Source organism: Microtus pennsylvanicus, chromosome 7, assembly GCF_037038515.1.
Source record: "Microtus pennsylvanicus isolate mMicPen1 chromosome 7, mMicPen1.hap1, whole genome shotgun sequence".
Taxonomy (NCBI): domain Eukaryota; kingdom Metazoa; phylum Chordata; class Mammalia; order Rodentia; family Cricetidae; genus Microtus; species Microtus pennsylvanicus.
The window spans coordinates 24,247,484-24,264,982 of record NC_134585.1 but is presented as its reverse complement, the minus strand read 5'-3'; the positions used below and the strand labels follow the sequence as shown (position 1 = coordinate 24,264,982).

The 17,499-nt window shown below is 44.3% G+C and overlaps 1 protein-coding gene across 2 annotated transcripts in view; it reads right to left on the bottom strand.

Moving 5' to 3' along the window:
* Positions 1-1,911: 1,911 nt before the first annotated feature.
* Positions 1,912-17,499, bottom strand: part of Mcu (mitochondrial calcium uniporter) — a 154,836-nt gene continuing 139,248 nt past the window's right edge. The window contains exons 5-8 of one of the 2 annotated variants that reach the window (XM_075980209.1): positions 10,902-11,062; positions 8,926-9,129; positions 5,645-5,761; positions 1,912-3,733 (exon numbers count right to left, since the gene is read on the bottom strand). In XM_075980209.1, the coding sequence (XP_075836324.1) occupies positions 3,656-3,733; positions 5,645-5,761; positions 8,926-9,129; positions 10,902-11,062 (560 nt within the window). In that variant the 3' untranslated portion in view covers positions 1,912-3,655. The remainder of the gene's footprint in view (positions 3,734-5,644; positions 5,762-8,925; positions 9,130-10,901; positions 11,063-17,499) is intronic. The other variant, XM_075980210.1, reaches the window with a different exon arrangement.

Here is a 17,499-nt window from a genome sequence, read left to right as displayed (position 1 = left end):
TGGTCGACAGTCTCAACAGAATCAGCAGCGGTCCTTGTTGGACACTGACTGCCGGCTGTACAGAAATCTGAGAACTTGCATCTCTAGCAGCTTCTGGGAGGTGAAGATGATCTCTGAGGCCCCTCTGCTAGTCTAGCTAGAAGTTCCCTCAGCCAACTGCACTGCCCCGCTCAGCGATAGATCAATGCCAGCCAGCCTGGCTCTAGTGGGAATCCACAGCTTCACAACGTAACAAAGTTACCCCAAGAACAGTTTTTAAGTGTTTAGTTTGGTGGCTTTAAGTTTATCCCTTTGTGCAGCCGTCACTACTGCCTATCTCCAGAACGTTATTTTCCCAAACGAAAACTCCTTAAAGCCTCTTAAACAATAATTCCTCATTCTCCAGTCTCCCTGCAAAATCGCTTATATTACTGTGAATTTGATTAGATATTTCACACATGTAGAATCATAAAGTGTTCTTTCTCTTATGATTTTTTATTTATCATATTATCATCAAAGTCCATCCATGTTACAGCATGTCAGAATTTCCATCTTTCATGGCTGAGGAGCATCCATTATGTAGGCCACATCCATCCCTCCGTTTCTGGGACCCTCGGCTGCCACTCTGTATAAACATTAGTGTGCTGGCGTCCACTTGCACTGCTTCCGCTCTCTGGCCAAGCTGAATAACACGGTCATGATTGGAATCCTCAAATCCCTTCTGACACAGGCCTAGAAGTGGATTGCTGAATCATGCAGCCTCTTGTCTGTTGCTTTTAATAAACACCTACTTCTTTTTTCTTCTCATATTTACATGTATGTGTCTGTGTGGGTTTATGTGCATCGTGTACCTGCAGGTGCCTGGGGAGGCCAGAGAGCATCGGATCCCTTGGAGCTGTTGCCACAGGCGGTTGTAGATACAGGTGCTGGGAACTGAACCCTGAACCTTTGGAAGAGCAGCAAATGCTCTTATCCGCTGAGCCATGTCTCCAGCCCCAAAGATCTACTTCTTATGGGATAATCTGTAAAGCACCATGTAGTAGAGCCAATACATTATCACAATGTTTCCCATACAACCCCCACATCTTACAGATAATACGGGCATTTCAGAAAGAATAACTATTGCCTGCTTCCCATGGAGAAGCCCAACCATAACTTGTTTTTCATCTGTCTCAGATCCCCCAGGTAGAGAAGACGAGACCGGTGCATACAGTGGACCCACATTTCCATCCTTCCTTTATATCCACTTACCTCGGCTGTGTCCAGTGAGATCTGTAACCTGCAGGACGCTCTCTGGGCAGCAGCTACTTCTTCACAGAGCAGCCACAGACCATGCTGTGTTGATGCCCCCCATGACAATTTCCTATTTAGTGAGCAATCATTATAAATTTGATTCAATTTCTGAAAATAATGGGTATTTGATTTATCTTTGAACTGCTTTCTGGGGTACCAGGTAATCACGGCAGAATGATAGAAAAGTGATCTTTTTCCTTCCCTGTATATCAAAGCAGTTTCAATGCTGCTTTATACTGACCTCAGAGGTGACTTGATTGGTGCCTTGGTGGCTCTGGAAAATTGGGAATACAATGTCCAATAACATAAGGGAAGAATTAGTGATGTGAAGGCTAAGGAAGAAAGCTTAATTTGATATTGCTATTTTCTCTAAAATTTACTTTTATTTATTTTGTTGTTTATTTTTGAGACAGGACCTTACTCTGCAGCTCTGGCTGGCCTGGAACCTGCTGGTCTAGAACTCACAGAGTCTAGAACTCCACCTGCTTCTGCTTCCTGAGTGATGCTGGGTTAAATGTGTGCGCCACCACACCCAGCCTATACAAAATCTAACTTTAGACAGAAAAAAAATCTTCCCAGCTATGATCCCAGGAAAGTCAGTTTCTTTCTGGTTTTGTTTTAAAGAACAAGAGGCTAGGATTCAAAAATTGAATAAGTATTTATTGTTCCAGAAGGTACATTGCTTTTTATACATATTTCATAAATGATACAGGATTGTACATGTGTTCGACATTTTGCTCGCCCCCCCTTGCCTCCCACACCACCCAGAGGACTCACTCATTGATTGCACTGTGCCTTTCCTTCTTAAGAACCCTGCACACAAACAGGATGAGCGGTTTAAAAATAATCCACACAACAAAAAGAAACGAGGGAGAGGCTGAACAACAGGAAGTAGGAGGCTGGGACTGAGACATGCATCCTCTCGCTCGCTCGCTTGCTCGCTCTGTCATGCCGGTGGAGGGTGGTGGCAGAAGCGGCGGTCCTGGCTGGCCTTCAACCTCTGCAAGGCACCTGGAGTCTGGGTTTGTCATTTCAAGGTTTTCTTTCGTACCCAATGCCCCACGAGGAGGGATGAAACGTGTGAAGGAGACAGAAGCCAAAAGCCAATCAGCTGTGCAGCAAAGCCCCCTGTCATTCTTGCTGTCCTGCCCCCGGGACAGTTAAAAACAGGACAGTAGAGAGAGATTTCGTGGGCTTTTCGAGTGCAGGTGCCATCTGGAAACACGGTAGAAAACGTTCTGCAGAGTATAAGATTAATTCTTCTGTCTCTCGGTTTAAGACAAAAAGAAACAGGGTGGAGAAGGTAGGCTAAAGGAAGCCATAGAAAGATACTCCTGTATAAAGATAATGGCACCCTTTGAGATCCGCCCTTGGTTTTCAGCAACTGGAGTGGAGTTGGGAGGGCTCACAATGGTGAGGAAGGTGTGTCTTAGATTAGCCAAGGTTATCCCGGCTCTGACTCAGCCCCAGAGCCATGATGTTTAGCTGATTTGTAAACCTTACATCCTCCTCGCTTGGTAACACAGATGAGCACTGGCCCTCTGGCCTGTGATGTGGAGGAAGTGGGGGCTGTCAATGGGAGCGGTATACAAAGGAGGGGATCTTTTTCTCCTCTGAAGGCTAATTAGTAAAAAAATAAAACAAAATACAATTAAAACCTCATGCAGTATTGCCAGTGATCTCTAGATAGCCATTCAGAACCCTGGGAGATAGACGTGAAAACTCAAGACGACATAATCCAACTGTCAATCACCAAACAGTCCTAAATTGATTTCAATGATTACTTGGATAAAAGTAGTGTAACCAGCAGGTATACATAAGTAGGTAGCTGGTCAGAAAAGGGACCTGGGGTGGAGAAATTCCTGGTAACTTCACAGAGACTGGTTCCATCTTAAGATGAGGATTAGCCTTACTGGCTCAGACTCTGCCAACCATAATTCATAAGGATTTGCTTTCTTATATAGTTATTTATTCCTATGTCAAAAATAAGAAACTTTAAATTAAAAAAAAAGCAAAAAACAAAACTAGAGCCGAGTGGGGTGCTGGTGTGTTAGTGTTTTGCAGACCTTGCAAAGATGCAAGAAACGAACACCCCAACATCACCCTTGCTTCGTTCTCTCAGCTGTGACTGCGTCATTCTCATCTGGAAACGAGATGCTTAAGACAAGATTCACTAAGCCCTTTGCACTTGTATTTCACAATGCCTGATCCTCAGAATTTAACGTCCCTTTCTTCCTTAAGATCCTTTTTGTGTTTTGTTTTAGAATTAAAGGTAAAAACCCTCTCCCCCACATGGCCCCCGCTTCCACCTGCAATGCTTGGATTAAAAAGGCATGAGTTAGAAACAGGCGTTCTCTCTGCCGGGATTCACGCTCTGTGCAGATCAATCCTTTTCTCCGATCTGTCGGAGGGGCAGATGTACTTGCAACGGGTCTCTCAGTCTCTTAAGGTCCATTTCTGCCTAAAATAGAGACAACAAGTGAGGAGGGGTGGCCAGTGACACTTGCAGCAACATTCCTGCCTGCGGAGAGAGGGAGCAGCCTCTCCGTTATGACTTTAATCAGATCCTTTCAGGGACTCTGAAGATCAGAAGACAAATGTCTTTAGCCCAAGGCAGTTGTCTATCCTCCCAGAAAAGCAGAATGGGCAGGTGGTATGAAGACCCCAGCCTAAGAGTCCAGGGACCATGTCAGACATCCGTGAGAGCATTCCTCCATAAACCTTTAGGAGGATCCAAAACCCTTAATCTCTGCCATTTAAACTTTGCTCATTCAATATCTATTTAAGTATTTTACTCAGTCAGCGAATTTGTTGTTGCTGTTACTTTTGTTGTTTGAGATAGGCCTTTCTATGTAGCCCTGGCTGCCCTAGAACTCACTGTGTAGACCACGCTGCCCTTAAACTCAAGCGTTGCACCTGCCTCGGCCTCGTGCTCGTATTAAAAGCGTGTGCCATCACGTTCTGCTTGCCTTTGCTGACTTTTGAGACAGTCTCACTCTGTAGCCTAGGTGAGCCTCAAACTCACATCAGTCTTCCTACCTCAGTGCTAGGACTATAGGCGTGAGTCTTCCTAGCTGCTAGAGCAGCGTTAAAAGGATGTGCAATCAACTGAGGCATCTTCAAAGCATCTCACATGCTTGGATCGCATCCTTAAGAGTTGTATTAATTAGCTGTGGGGAGGGGCTGATGCACCTGTATTCGTGCTGGCTCTGGAGATGACGGACCAGTACTGCCCTTGGCTTAGAATGACTACATTCAGCAACAGTAGGCAGCGTGTGCTTAGGTCAAGGTGGGAAGATGGATGGCACCTATTAAAGGCACAATCTCACCAACACACACACACACTAGAGCTGGGCAGCCAAACACTACAGAGGATGGAAGGCCTTTTGGGGACGACTGAAAACCTCTGAAATCACTAGACTATGGGGAAAACAAAGATTTATTCTCCAAAATCAAAGGAAGTGCAGAAATTTGAAAGAGGGGCAGTATGTGTGGAAAGCATGTGTGTGTTTAAAAAATGTCTTCTAGAAGGTTCTCTGGCATACACCTGGCCTAGGCTGCCCAGTCTTTCCTCCTTACCATAAGGTTTTCACTTTTGTGTTGTTGTTTCCATCCCAGTTTAGTTGGGAAGTCTCTGGGTCAATTATTGCAGAGAGATTAAAAGAAGAAAAAACTAAACCAAACAAACAAGCAAACAAAAAACACCCAGATGACTCTAGCTGGGGGGGAAAAAAACCCAGGCAATTCTGAATAACCAAGAATGAAAAAAAAAAACAGCCCTAAAAATCCCAGCATTTGTGTCAACAGGATCGTTGGGACTCGCCATCTTTTCATCCGCTGAGGTGTGAAAACCAGAGGTGGCATCGTGGCACACTGGGGTCAACCCGGGAGGCTGAGCTAGGGGGTCACTGGAGGCAGAGACCAGCCTCAGGCACACATCCAGACAGCAATGGCCGGGGAGCAGCTCAGCTGGCAGAGCACTTGTCTAGCATGTGCGAGGCCCGGATCTCAATCCTCAGCATCTCATAAACCTGACGTATAATCAGTCCTAGCCCTTGGAAGGTGGAGGCAGGAGGACCAGAAGTTCAAGTCATACTAACTGCTATCTACTGAGTTAGTGAGTTCAAGGACAGCTTAGGTTACAGAAGACACTGCCTTAAAACAAACAACAAACAGAAAATGTCCTGCTAACAAGAAACCAACCCCCTTAAAAAAAAAAACCCAGTTAAGTGTACATTGCTAAAGGTTTTGTTAACGACCTTTACCCAGGATACAGTGGCTGGATCCCTCCTTCAAGCTGCCCATGTGAAGGACCATGATCATGGATACTAATGATGCTGTTTAAGATGGGGCTGGGCTCATGTGAATTTACCTGAGCAATTGCATCCTTGAGTTGATTGTATTTCTCTAGATCGAAACGTGACTTTTTGGCTCCTTTATGGAAAAATAATAAGTATTGTCTGTCTCTGGCTTCTGGATAAACATATTCCTAGAAAACAAAGGAAAAATGAGCCTATTAGTCCCCACTAGAAGTTTTTTTTTTTTTTTTGAGACAGGGTTTCTCTGGGTAGCCCTCGAACTCACAGAGATCTGCTTGTCCTGCCTCCCAAGTGTTGGGATTAAAGGTGTGTGCCACCACCTGGCCAACATTATAAAGACATTTATTAACTGTTAGTTAATTGTTAATATTGATCAGACTCAACACAATATGTATTCATAAAGACAGACCAACACTCTGTGTTACATATTTAGTTATTTCTTAAACATTTGTTTGCCTTTTGTGTTTTGAGATCACATTCCCTATGTTTCCTGGGATGGCCTGGATTCTGGACTCAAGTCATCCTCCTGCCTCATCCGTCCCAGCAGCTGGGGCTACAGACACTGGGCACTGTGTCAGTATCTGATGGTTCTTTTGTAGCCAGAGTCTATTAGTTTCTTACTGCTACGTGGTATTACTCTGTAGCCCACATCATGGTGTGTATCTCTGTTCCACCACTGCTAAGCTGGGATGTGCTAGCTGGCCTGGACTGAATTTTATTATTTCAAGGAATTTGTCATCACGGAGCACGAACTTAGCATATCACTGTAACAATTTAGAGGAAGATGCTGTTTAACAGTCATTTTGCTCATGCTAATTAGAGCCGATGGTTAGGAAAACCAATATTTAGCACAAGAAATTACGTGCATTTAATTCAGCTAATGTTTCTGGCCAGAGGTGTGACCAAATTGTTTACTACTGCTATGTCACAACTTGTCACTTGGGGGCAGTCACAATATTCTGGAAGTCCAGTGGAGCATCTAACACACAGGACGGACGTGGTATTAGAGATACAACGACATGGTAATGAAGAAAGCGCTGCCACCGTGTTCCGGACTAATGTCCAGAACTGCAGTCATGTGAAGCCCAGTGAACGTGCACAGAGGAGCGCTCAGCAGCAGTACTCACCTCCCCAACAGGCTAGCCCTGCCAGCCCAAGCTGGACCAGGATGGCCTTGGACTTACAGCCATCTCCTGCCTCTGCTACCCAGGTGCTAGAATACAGGTGTGCGGCACATGCCTAGCTTCTTCAATACTTCTGTTATTATTCTAGATCCAGATTATTTAGTTTTCAAAAATAACTACACATAAACGAAGTCTGCAGAGGGAACATGGGGATTTACAGGAAAGAGTAGCTTGGGGGCAGAACACAGTTGGGTTCAGTTCCAGGACCTACTGTTTCCAGCAGGTAACTCATATCCTAATGAGCCTGACTTCGTCATCTGCAGGGTGGATATGCATCTGCAGAATCGAGACTAAATCAATGAGTGCAGATGTATTTGTGCTATCAGATGTAAGATCCATGACACGTGATGCACCTCGGGGAAAGGCGCATGGATGTTTCCACAGCTGTGAGAAGGCAGCTTAATCTTTTCATAATCAAAGAAATGCAAAGTCCATAGGGAAATGCCTTTTTTTTCTTTTTTTACAATTTGACTGACTGACTGGCAAGAATACAACAAATACCGTTTATGAATTCAAGGTATAACTGAAAAGTTCTTGCATGTGCCCAAAGGGTGACTCTCATTTCTTTCATTTGTTACAAGGTAAGGGAGTAAAATGTGAGTGGCAGCCTGCTGGCATTGTGGTTACATTTGTAACCCCAGCACCTGGGAGGCCCAGGCGGGAAGACCTAAACTTTGCGCCACACTGAATTACAAAGTGAGAACCTGTCCCTCAGAGCAAACAAACCACACCCTCCCACTTAAACAAACCCAAATAAAGATGATACAATAGTCTCCTCTGAAGGAAAAGACACCGAATAAATAATAATATGGAGCAGTAGTTCAGGAGAAAAGGGAGACACTGCTCTGTAGGAAAATGACCAAAAGTTCATGAAAGGTGAGAATTAAGGAAACCTTGAAATATGACAGGAGAGAGCAGGGAGAACTTTCCAGACTGCAGAATGGTGTGAGGAGAGGAATGGAGGGCATCCTCGGGACCAGAACACAGAGCAAACCCTGAGCTGAGAGACATCTAAGGAGGGACAGCAATCAGTTATGAAAGCCCAGTCTGGGCAGGAAGGAGAGGGAAACTGAGGCAGGCTGCATCCAGAGAGGCAGCAGGGTAGGATGGCGTGGTTGCCAGCTCTGTGCACTCAGGATTGCGGCAGACCGTGGGTGAGCATTCAGAGGACATGGACACTTCACTTGCCCCCCTCTACCAGGGATGCTTGGGAGGCTGAGAAAGGTTACATAGAATCCCTAGGCTTTTGTTTCCCCACACATGCCTAGGTTCATGATCACTTACTGATCTAACAACAGGAGGAAAATGCCTAGTTCAAAAGCAGTCATGTAAAAATTCATGAAGCAACCCGCAGCCTGCTTCACACACAAAGAGAACGTGGAGAGCCTTGTGTGTCTCAGCGGCTTCAAATGTTTTTTATTCAAGGCAGTGTTGGTTAGATGTGGTACAACAGACATAATGACCAGAGCTGACAGGGGCTCAGTGGTGGAGTATGTGTCTAGCTTTTATGAGGTACTGGGTTCGAACACCGGCACCACATTTTAAAAAGCCATAATCCATCATACTTCTCAAAATGACACCATGGATTTCCATGACACTTGAACCAGCACTGGCTGGTTCTAGATACTAGCATTCACTAAGGTGGCAGCCTTGGTTGATAAATAGACTAAGGATAAAGTGACCGAGTTCTTACTGTTTACCTTTTACAAAGTCAAAACATCCTTTAACATACACAGAAGTAGCTTAGAGTTTAGTTTATGCATTCATTGATCATAAGGAATTCTCCATTCTAAAAATTCAATAAAAAGTTGTATGGAATAAATTTATATGTGAAATATTTACATAAATATATGGAAAAATCAAGCCATTATGGCTGAAGAGGTAGGTCAGTGGCAGTGTGTATGAAGTCTCAGCATCGTAAAACTAGTGTTATAAATAAATAAATATCAAGTGAGGTGAGCACGTCCCTAGAGAGTGGCACATTCTTCTGCAGTCGTTCATCTTATTACAGTGTTAATTCTGGAAGCATCTATGCATGTGATTCATAGCAGCCAAGGCCGTGCCACACATCCCTCTCCATCCTCAGTGCCTACGACGGCGCTAGCACAGAACTGAGGACTGGCCTTGGAAGCCCCGTTCCTGTTCCTCACCTGGCGCGTCATCACGAAGTACGCATACATGGCCATGGCACTTCCGTAGGTGATGAAATAGGTGACCGGCTCCATGATGTCCCAGGAGTATTCCCACCAGGTAAGCCGGGCCAAGATGCCAAACTGTGTGGCCATGTAGGCCAGGCCACCCCATAGCACCAGCGTCGTCCTCTTCTCGGCTTTCCTGCTGATTTCGATTCGTACCTGGCGGGCACACGTGGGCAACCTTAAGGCGCTTGCTTTGGCGACAACTTACAGTTCTTTTCAGCTGCTCTGCGCCCACAAGGGTACAGAGTTTATCAACAGCCTGGAGCCAGCACCAGCAGACATAACCTGCCTCTGCAATAACAGCGCTCGCAGGCACACGACAGACTGTCTACGGGGACTGTCTACGGGGACAGCCGAGATTTCTGTGTGCTTTCCACAAGTTGGTGGGAATACGAGCGTGAGTTTCACCAGCTCCTCACCCGGCTGCCAGGCTAACTTTTGAAGGAGGAAACTAAAAGCTGCCACGCCCTCTTACTGATATGTCAGACTTTATCTATTCTCAGTTTTAGGTCAAGTTTCTCCCAGGGCAGAATGAGAGAATGAGCCAGCACAGACTGGATTCTGAGCAAACGTGATCAGGGCGAGATCTGCAGAATCCCACCAGCTGTCTCATCGAGAAGGCCTACAGGCTGAGCGAGGGCTACAGGTGACAACACTGCACGATTGTGGAGCACGGTACATAACATGTGGTAACAACTGTCCTTGGGAGAGCAAAGGCACAACATCGAGAGGACTTGTTCCTTCCTTCAAACCCAATTACCCAGTTCCTTAAAATAAAGATATGGTCACGAGTCACACAAGAATGATTTGGTCAGTGAGGAATTGCATATATGATGGAATTCCCACAGGACAGTGTGGTATCCACACGCTTGTGGCAATGCTGTTGTAAGCAAGCCCACTGTACTGTTAGCACCGGTATGATTCTCGAAGGCAACGAACACTGGGCAATGTATTCTAAGCTATTCCTTCTACCGTTATGTTAGAGACGGTTACACCAGGCTCATATATGTGGGGCCAACACATCTCTGACTACATCGAGAGGCCACGCTGAGTAAAGACCTAGCTCATCTAGGTCTACGCACATACACTCTGTGAGGGTCTCACAATGAAGTCCCTTAGAGAGTTCTCAGAACGCATCCCCATCACAAAGTGAACAATGACTGCACCTGTGATATCATAAAGACTCAGGCTAACATGTTCACTGTAAAGTATTCTAAAATGTGAATAAAGGAGAAAAGTCAGTCATGGGCCTACAGCTGCATGAGGTTATTATAATCCTTCTGATTGTTCTTTGTGTGTAGTATAAATGTGCACATGAATATGAATAATGGTATATGAATAATACATTAAAACGTGGGTCATAATGGTCAGTGAGATGGCTCAGTGGGCAAGGGTGCTTGCTAGCAAGGCTGATGACCTGAGTTCAATCCCTGGGACCCACACTGTAGGAGAAAACTAACTCCTGCACATTGTTCTCTGCTCTCCAAATGCGCTCACTGTGGCATTTGCATGCCCACAAAGTCATACATAAATAAATGAATGCAATCAAAAAAACACTGGAACCTATCAACACTGTTTTTAGGATTTACTTTCCATCGCAGTGATATTTTCTATAGTGAATTAAGTTTACACACTAGTGTTCCATAAACTCCCCATTCATAACCTGACCTCCAAGACATTTAGAAGCTCTCCTGGTCAGCAGTTACTCTGTCTTTGGACCTCTGGGCTCTTAGTCTATTACCAAGGCTCCAGACAATCCCCTTATAAATCCTCTTTTGGCTGACTGGAACGTTTGGATGGTTCAGACTAATAAGCTAATGGACCAATTTGGTAAGAGGACTCAAGTATTTCAAAGTGAGACACAGAAGCCCATGTCATCGGGGGGATGACACACCGGAGATCGACGGGGAAGTCTGAGGGGCTCTCACCTTCTCCAGGGGGGCCAGCTGCTGCTTGAGGTTCTCTAACCTCTCCACGAGCTCCCGCTCCTTGTTGAGCTGATGCTGCTCGATGCACAGCGTGGTGTAGAGCTGCTGGACCAGCGTCTTCACATCATTCAGGGTTTCTGCATTTTCATGGCTTAGAAGGTCTGAAAGAAAGAGGTTCACAACTGCGGTCGGGAGATACTGTATGAGAGAATAAAAAATTACCTTAAAATAAATAAATAAAATAACAATTGAACATCCCAGCCAGGAGATGGCTCAGTGGGCAAAGGCCGCCAAGCCTGATGATCAGAGTTCGGTTCCAGTGAACAACATGGTGGAAGGAGAGAACTGACTCTCACAAGTTGTCCTCTGACTTTCCTATGTGTGCAAGTGTGCACATGTGCACACACTCAAAGTCCATGCATGTGCATGCCTACATAAATAAATAAAATGTAATAAAAATTGAACACCTTAAATGAAGACGTGCTATTCCAAGATCTACGAGACAATGAAAGGCCATGAGGCAGGCCCCTCCATTATGGGAGTCCCTCAGCATTAAACTGAACAACAGTTTTTAAAATATCAACCTATCAATCAAGGAAGTAAATTCATATGAGGGCAACTCAAAAACTTTGAAATCAATATCCATTATTATATTTTTAGAAGTCCAAGTACTCTGAATACAGCCACGGCCAAGGGAAATGGGGAGGGGAATCCCCAGTGGTTAGGGTGTGGCTAAGGAGCTAGTCTAGCATACCAGGCCCTGGGCCTGACTCCCCGGACCTAAAAAAACAGTCATACCAACAGACAGACAAGGACAAACTTGAGACCCAAGTTCAAAACCAAGTCAGGAGGGTCAGGGTCAGTCTCATTGCAATTCTTTATTAATTCTTTATTAAAGTCTGTAATTTATCTGTGGCCTTGACATTTTTGTTGACGTTTTTCACAGTTAGACACTTCTAAGGAAAACATATATAGCGTTTCATTTGCAAATGTAAAGGCAACAAAATAAAACCCCACCACACTGTAGTAATCTTAACACTACACGCCTTCCCCAGCACACCAGCCAACTTCTATTCTATCTTCTTTATCAAAGACTGAGAATAGCTGTTTGGGCCCCAATATCATGCTGTAAAGGGCATAGGGTGATGAAAATGATCAAAAAGGTGAAAGATTAAATTCTCTGAATCGATATTTTTTATATGGGCAGCAGATGTCTCCAAAAATCTAAAATGTATTGAGGTTCTAATAAAAATTCAGCTATATTTCAAGCTCTGATCAGTCCTTTCCCAAATCAAAATTTGGTCGCATCCAATATCCTTCAGTATAGTTATCACAAAGTTAATCCATGTAAGGCAGGGTAGTGGACTGGGAAGAGCTGACGTGGTCAAATGTCCAATATGGAACCTTCCAGAGCTTCAGTAGATGTGTATGGGATCAATAGCAACAGAAAGAAGAACGCTATGACTTCTAGAAGTCGTCCATGACAACAGGATCCTCTTGCAATAAGGCTACAAGCTCTCATGGGAATATGGCTTTACTGTACAAGGACACTGGACCCAGAAGCCATTTCTTCTGCAGCCTGTCCAGAACACTGGTGTGACTTGGTGGAACCCACAGCTCCCAACTCCAGGGTCAGGAGATGGGGTAAAATGAAACCTCCTATTACTGGGAGGTTTCTCTTTTCAACTCAGTTCTCTTTTGAAAATATACATCCTGAAGTTGATATGGATTTCCCGTGGTTAACAAGATTCTCTCCCAGACAGTAACCCATGCTGTGGTGGTTTGAAGGAGAATGGCCCCATAGGCCACATTTGATGCTTGGTTCCCCAGCTGGTGGAACTGTTTGGGGAGGATCAGGTGTGGCTTTGTTGGAGGAGGTGTGTCCTGAGGGGTGGGCTTTGAGGCTTCAGAGGCCTCCAGCCATCCCCAGGGTGCTCTCTGCCTCCTGCTTTTGGAACAGGATGTGAACTCTCAGCTGCTGCTCCAACGCTATTCCTGCCTACCTGTTTGCTGCCATGCTCCCTGCCATGATGGTCATGGAACCATAAGCCCAAACAAACCCTTCTCTAAGTTGCCATGGTCATGGTGTTTATCACAGCATTTGGAAATACGGTTGATATTTGTTTTACAAATGAGGAAATTTCCATTAGAAAACCATGTGTTAGTTTAAAAAAGCATAATCTTCAGGCTATGAATTTTACTGTATAGATTTAATTAATTAGTTAATTGATTAAGATATAGTGGCCTTGAATTCATCTCATGATCCTCCTGCCTCTGCCTCCTGAGCTGGAATCTCAGGCAAGCACCTCTATGCCTGCAAAACTTATTTTCTATATCAGTCCTCCTCACAGAGGCAGTACATACTTTTTTTCTCTACTAGGTTGATGCTGCAGTTAGAAGGTTCTTTTCCTCACTTCATAGGCATAGAAACACTTCTAAATAATTTTTTAAAACTCCTTTTATTATCTTTAATATTTTTCTTCTTAAAAATTTAACTTCAGATCAACACTCCCTCTATCACAACAGTTCAACACGTTTTCCTGACATATATACATCTACATCTTTCATGACATACATTCAACGCTGCCTGTAAACTGTGGCAAAAGATCAAGACATCACCATGTCCTGCCAGTAAATCATAGAACAGGGAGTGAGGTGGCCAGTGGACTCATTCAAACAAACAGAGCACAAAAGCCACGGAAGAGGAGGAGATTCCTTATGAACTGGCATGGTGGGGTCGTCACAGCCTCCTACTGGGTAGGAGAAGCAGTTTAGTCAGGCTTTTATACCTGGTCAGTGTGTGAAATCGTAGTGTTTCCAAGAATACATTTCTCTGAGGGAAGTCAGGGCCTCTGAGACAGGGCTAAGTGAGAGAGAAACCTAGGTGAGATTTTGGGAGAGGGAAGCGAAGCCGACGGCATCACATCTTGAAGGGCGCCGAGGCTGGGAGTAGGCAGTTGTGAGATGTTGCTGTAGCGGCTGCACCTACTCTCTCCCGCTGTCGGGCCATTGCTCATCTGTAGCATTTGCTGTTTAGCAGCAAATCCAGGCCCAGAACCGGATGCAGACTTCTAAAAATGGTATGTTCAATATGGGAACCACTAGCCACATGCTTCTGTTTATTTTTAACTATTTATATTAAATAGTTAGAGCAAGTAGAAGCATATATATTTATCATCAGTATGCTATTTTGAAATATGTACCAACTGTGAAATGGCTAAATATAGGTATTTATTACTTCACATGCTTTTTTTGTAATGATAATACAAAATCTACTCCTGGTGATAGTGAAGAATACAATATATTGTTAGTGATAGTCACCTTACTTGATCTTATTCAACTCCACTTTTTTTTAAAAAATCTTCTGGATAGAGACAGAGACAGAGTCCCACATTGGAGCACAGGACTGAAATCTCAAGGTCCAAATCAGGAGCAGAAGGAGAGAGAGCACGAGCAAGGAACTCAGGACCGCGAGGGGTGCACCCACACACTGAGACAATGGGGATGTTCTACTGGGAACTCACCAAGACCAGCTGGCCTCTGGAAAAGCCTGGGATAAAACCGGACTCTCTGAACATAGCGGACAATGAGGACTACTGACAACTCAAGAACAATCAATGGCAATGGGTTTCTGATCCTACTGCACGCACTGGCTTTGTGGGAGCCTAGGCAGTTTGGATGCTCAACTTACTAGACCTGGATGGAGGTGGGGGTTCCTTGGACTTCCCACAGGACAGGGAACCCTGATTGCTTTTTGGGCTGCGGGGGGGGGACTTAATTGGGGGAGGGGGAGGTAAATGGGAGGCGTGGCGGGGAAGAGACAGAAATCTTTAATAAATAAATAAATTAAAAAAATAAAATAAAATATGGATCTCGGAAAAAAATCTTCTGGATAACATTTCTTTCTTTTCTTTTTTATTTTGAGATAGGGTTTCTCTGTAGCTTTGGAGCCTATCCTGGAACTAGCTCTTGTAGACCAGGCTGGCCTTGAAGTCACAAAGATCCACCTGCTTTCTGCCTCCCAAGTGCTGGGATTAAAGGCGTGCGCCACCACTACCCGGTTCTGACTAACATTTCTGCAACTTCCCATTGGTTAAATTTAAAATACTCAAAAGATTCAGTTCTCTGGTCAGAGCATTTACTTACGGCTACTATATTCAACAGGGCAGAAGCATAACACTTTTAATCCCGCAGAAAGATTTTTCTTTTCTGGTACTGGGGATTGAACTCAAAGCCCTGCGCCAGGAAGTTCTATTTAACAACACAAAATTTCTCCACCTACAGTAAAGTACTTCACTGCAGGCCTCCACTAATATCTGGATGTCCAGGGATTTCCAGGTTCCCTAACGGTCTACCAGCTATCCCACAGTGCCACAGCATCAACACTTCTGACTTTTCCCTGATCCCCAAGCTCCCCTTCAGACCTCTTCCTCAGCTCTAGCTATAATTTCTAAAAGGTCTTTCTCCTGCCATGAATATTTTTATGTGTGTATGTGGGTACATGTGTGTACTTGTGTATGTGTGTATGATGGGGAGGCAGAAACAGGCAAAGACATAAATGTGTGTGTACATGTGCGTGCAGATGCTGGAGGACAACCTTGAGTGCCGAACCCTGATCATCATTCACCTTCGTGACAAGGTCTTTCACTGGCCTGGAGCTCGCCATTGGGGTAGACTAGTTGGTCAGGGAGCCCCCAGGGATCTGCCTGCCTCTGCCTCCCCAGTCAGACTCTTTACATGTGTTCAGGGAACGGCAAGGCAAGAACGTCATTATTAACTATCTCTCCAGGCTCCTACCATCAATCTTTATAATATTCATGACTCTGCTTCACTGAAACACAACACAAATAGTATGTATGATACGTTACTATTTGCCTAAAACATGGGTACACATTTGCCTTTGTGCCTAAAAAGAGTATCTGAGGAACAGGGATTCGGTGATTGTGTAAAATTATCTTAGACTTTGGGACCTGAACCTTAGGAATGTATTCTCCACTCTACACAACAATAACAATACACTAACACGCTACCACAAAGCCTTCCAACAGTGATTTTAAAAGATCCAGAGAATGGTAAGTTGTAGGTCTCAGAGAGGTGCCACTCTAGACGTGGCTGAAAGTAATCTTTAGGCTTACGCAATGGTAAATAAAGCCTTGGTGGACTCAGAGCTTACCGTTTGTCAGGCTGCTTTAACAAGAACGATATGGTTCTAATGTCATGGTACAGGTGACAATAACAACCCCAACCCTTGACCCTGAGAAGTCACCGAAGGGGAAAATTTTTCTAATGGCTTAGCAATAGTTCTTTGGGTTAAATCGTGCATGGCTCTCTCACACACAAATAATAACGGCATGTTTACCAGCATCTCTGTAGACACCATCGATCCCAGAATAATAATGTCAGAGAGATATGCTAATATAATGAGCCATGGAAATCCTTGTCATCCACAAACCTAATGAGACGGTCTTAGCTATCTGAGTTCCTAATGAGGCAGCTGTTACCACTGCTTAGTCTGCTTTCTCGACCTCATTCTTCAAATCGCACCACCAAGAAGCAAGGTCTCTAACTTCCCGTGGACGGCTAAGTGGGAACTGGCTCTAGAAGTGCCAATCAAAATGACTCTCCTTAGCAGGCAAAGCCATATCCTCCAGTAACATGGGGTACATTTTCCTCCTTTCCAAGAACAAGAGAAAGATAATTAGTTATTTTTCATGCTTTTGTGCTCCTTTCTATGTTCCCATTTCTGTTTGTGACTTAAACGATGAACAGCCATGGCCACTAAAAGGATGTGCTGGACCTGGCACCTAGCTTTCCTGTTATGACATGGCCCCTTGTTCCAACCTCAGATGCGGGCTCTCATCTTGCTCTGGCTTAGACACAAGGCTGTCAACACCTCCAGCCTGCTGTCCTGTGTACACATGGCGTGTGGCCATACCAGACTAGGCATGAATGAGTCCTTTGTACTCGGGGTCTGGTGTGTATGAATTCATAGTTTATACAACATTCTGAGTATTTTCAGTTCTCACAAGTCACAATATACCGCCACACACACACAATTCTTTAAAACTATATATGAAACCAGACACAGTGGTGTACACCTATAGTCCAAACAGTAGGTGGGGAGAGGGTAGGATTGATAATTTGAGGCCATTCTGGGCTCTATAGTAATACTGACTAAAAACACCAAAAACAAAACAAAAAATTCTTTAAGAATACTGCTAATTTTTACCAAATTCTACCAGCTATCTCCATAGATTTTTAGACTCTTGATCCCTGAAACTTCATATCCCAGCGTACTTCTAGAGAAGTACACAGTTTTGAGACACAGAAAAAGAAAAAAAGTCACTGTGTATAAAATATAATCCCTCCTATGATCAGTTTCTACTTGTGTTTTCCTTACTTCTCATGAGAGCAGCCTTATTTAAAAACAAAAGCATTTATTTCTGTTTGAAAAACATTAAGATGCTGTTGGATTGGTCATGGTTTCCAGTCTGTACAGGTGTAGACGGAGACCACTATCTACTTTGCTGAGGGTCACCATTCCTTCATTAATTCCTTTGTTCTTTTTCCTGCTGTTAGACAGGAGACTCTGGCCTCC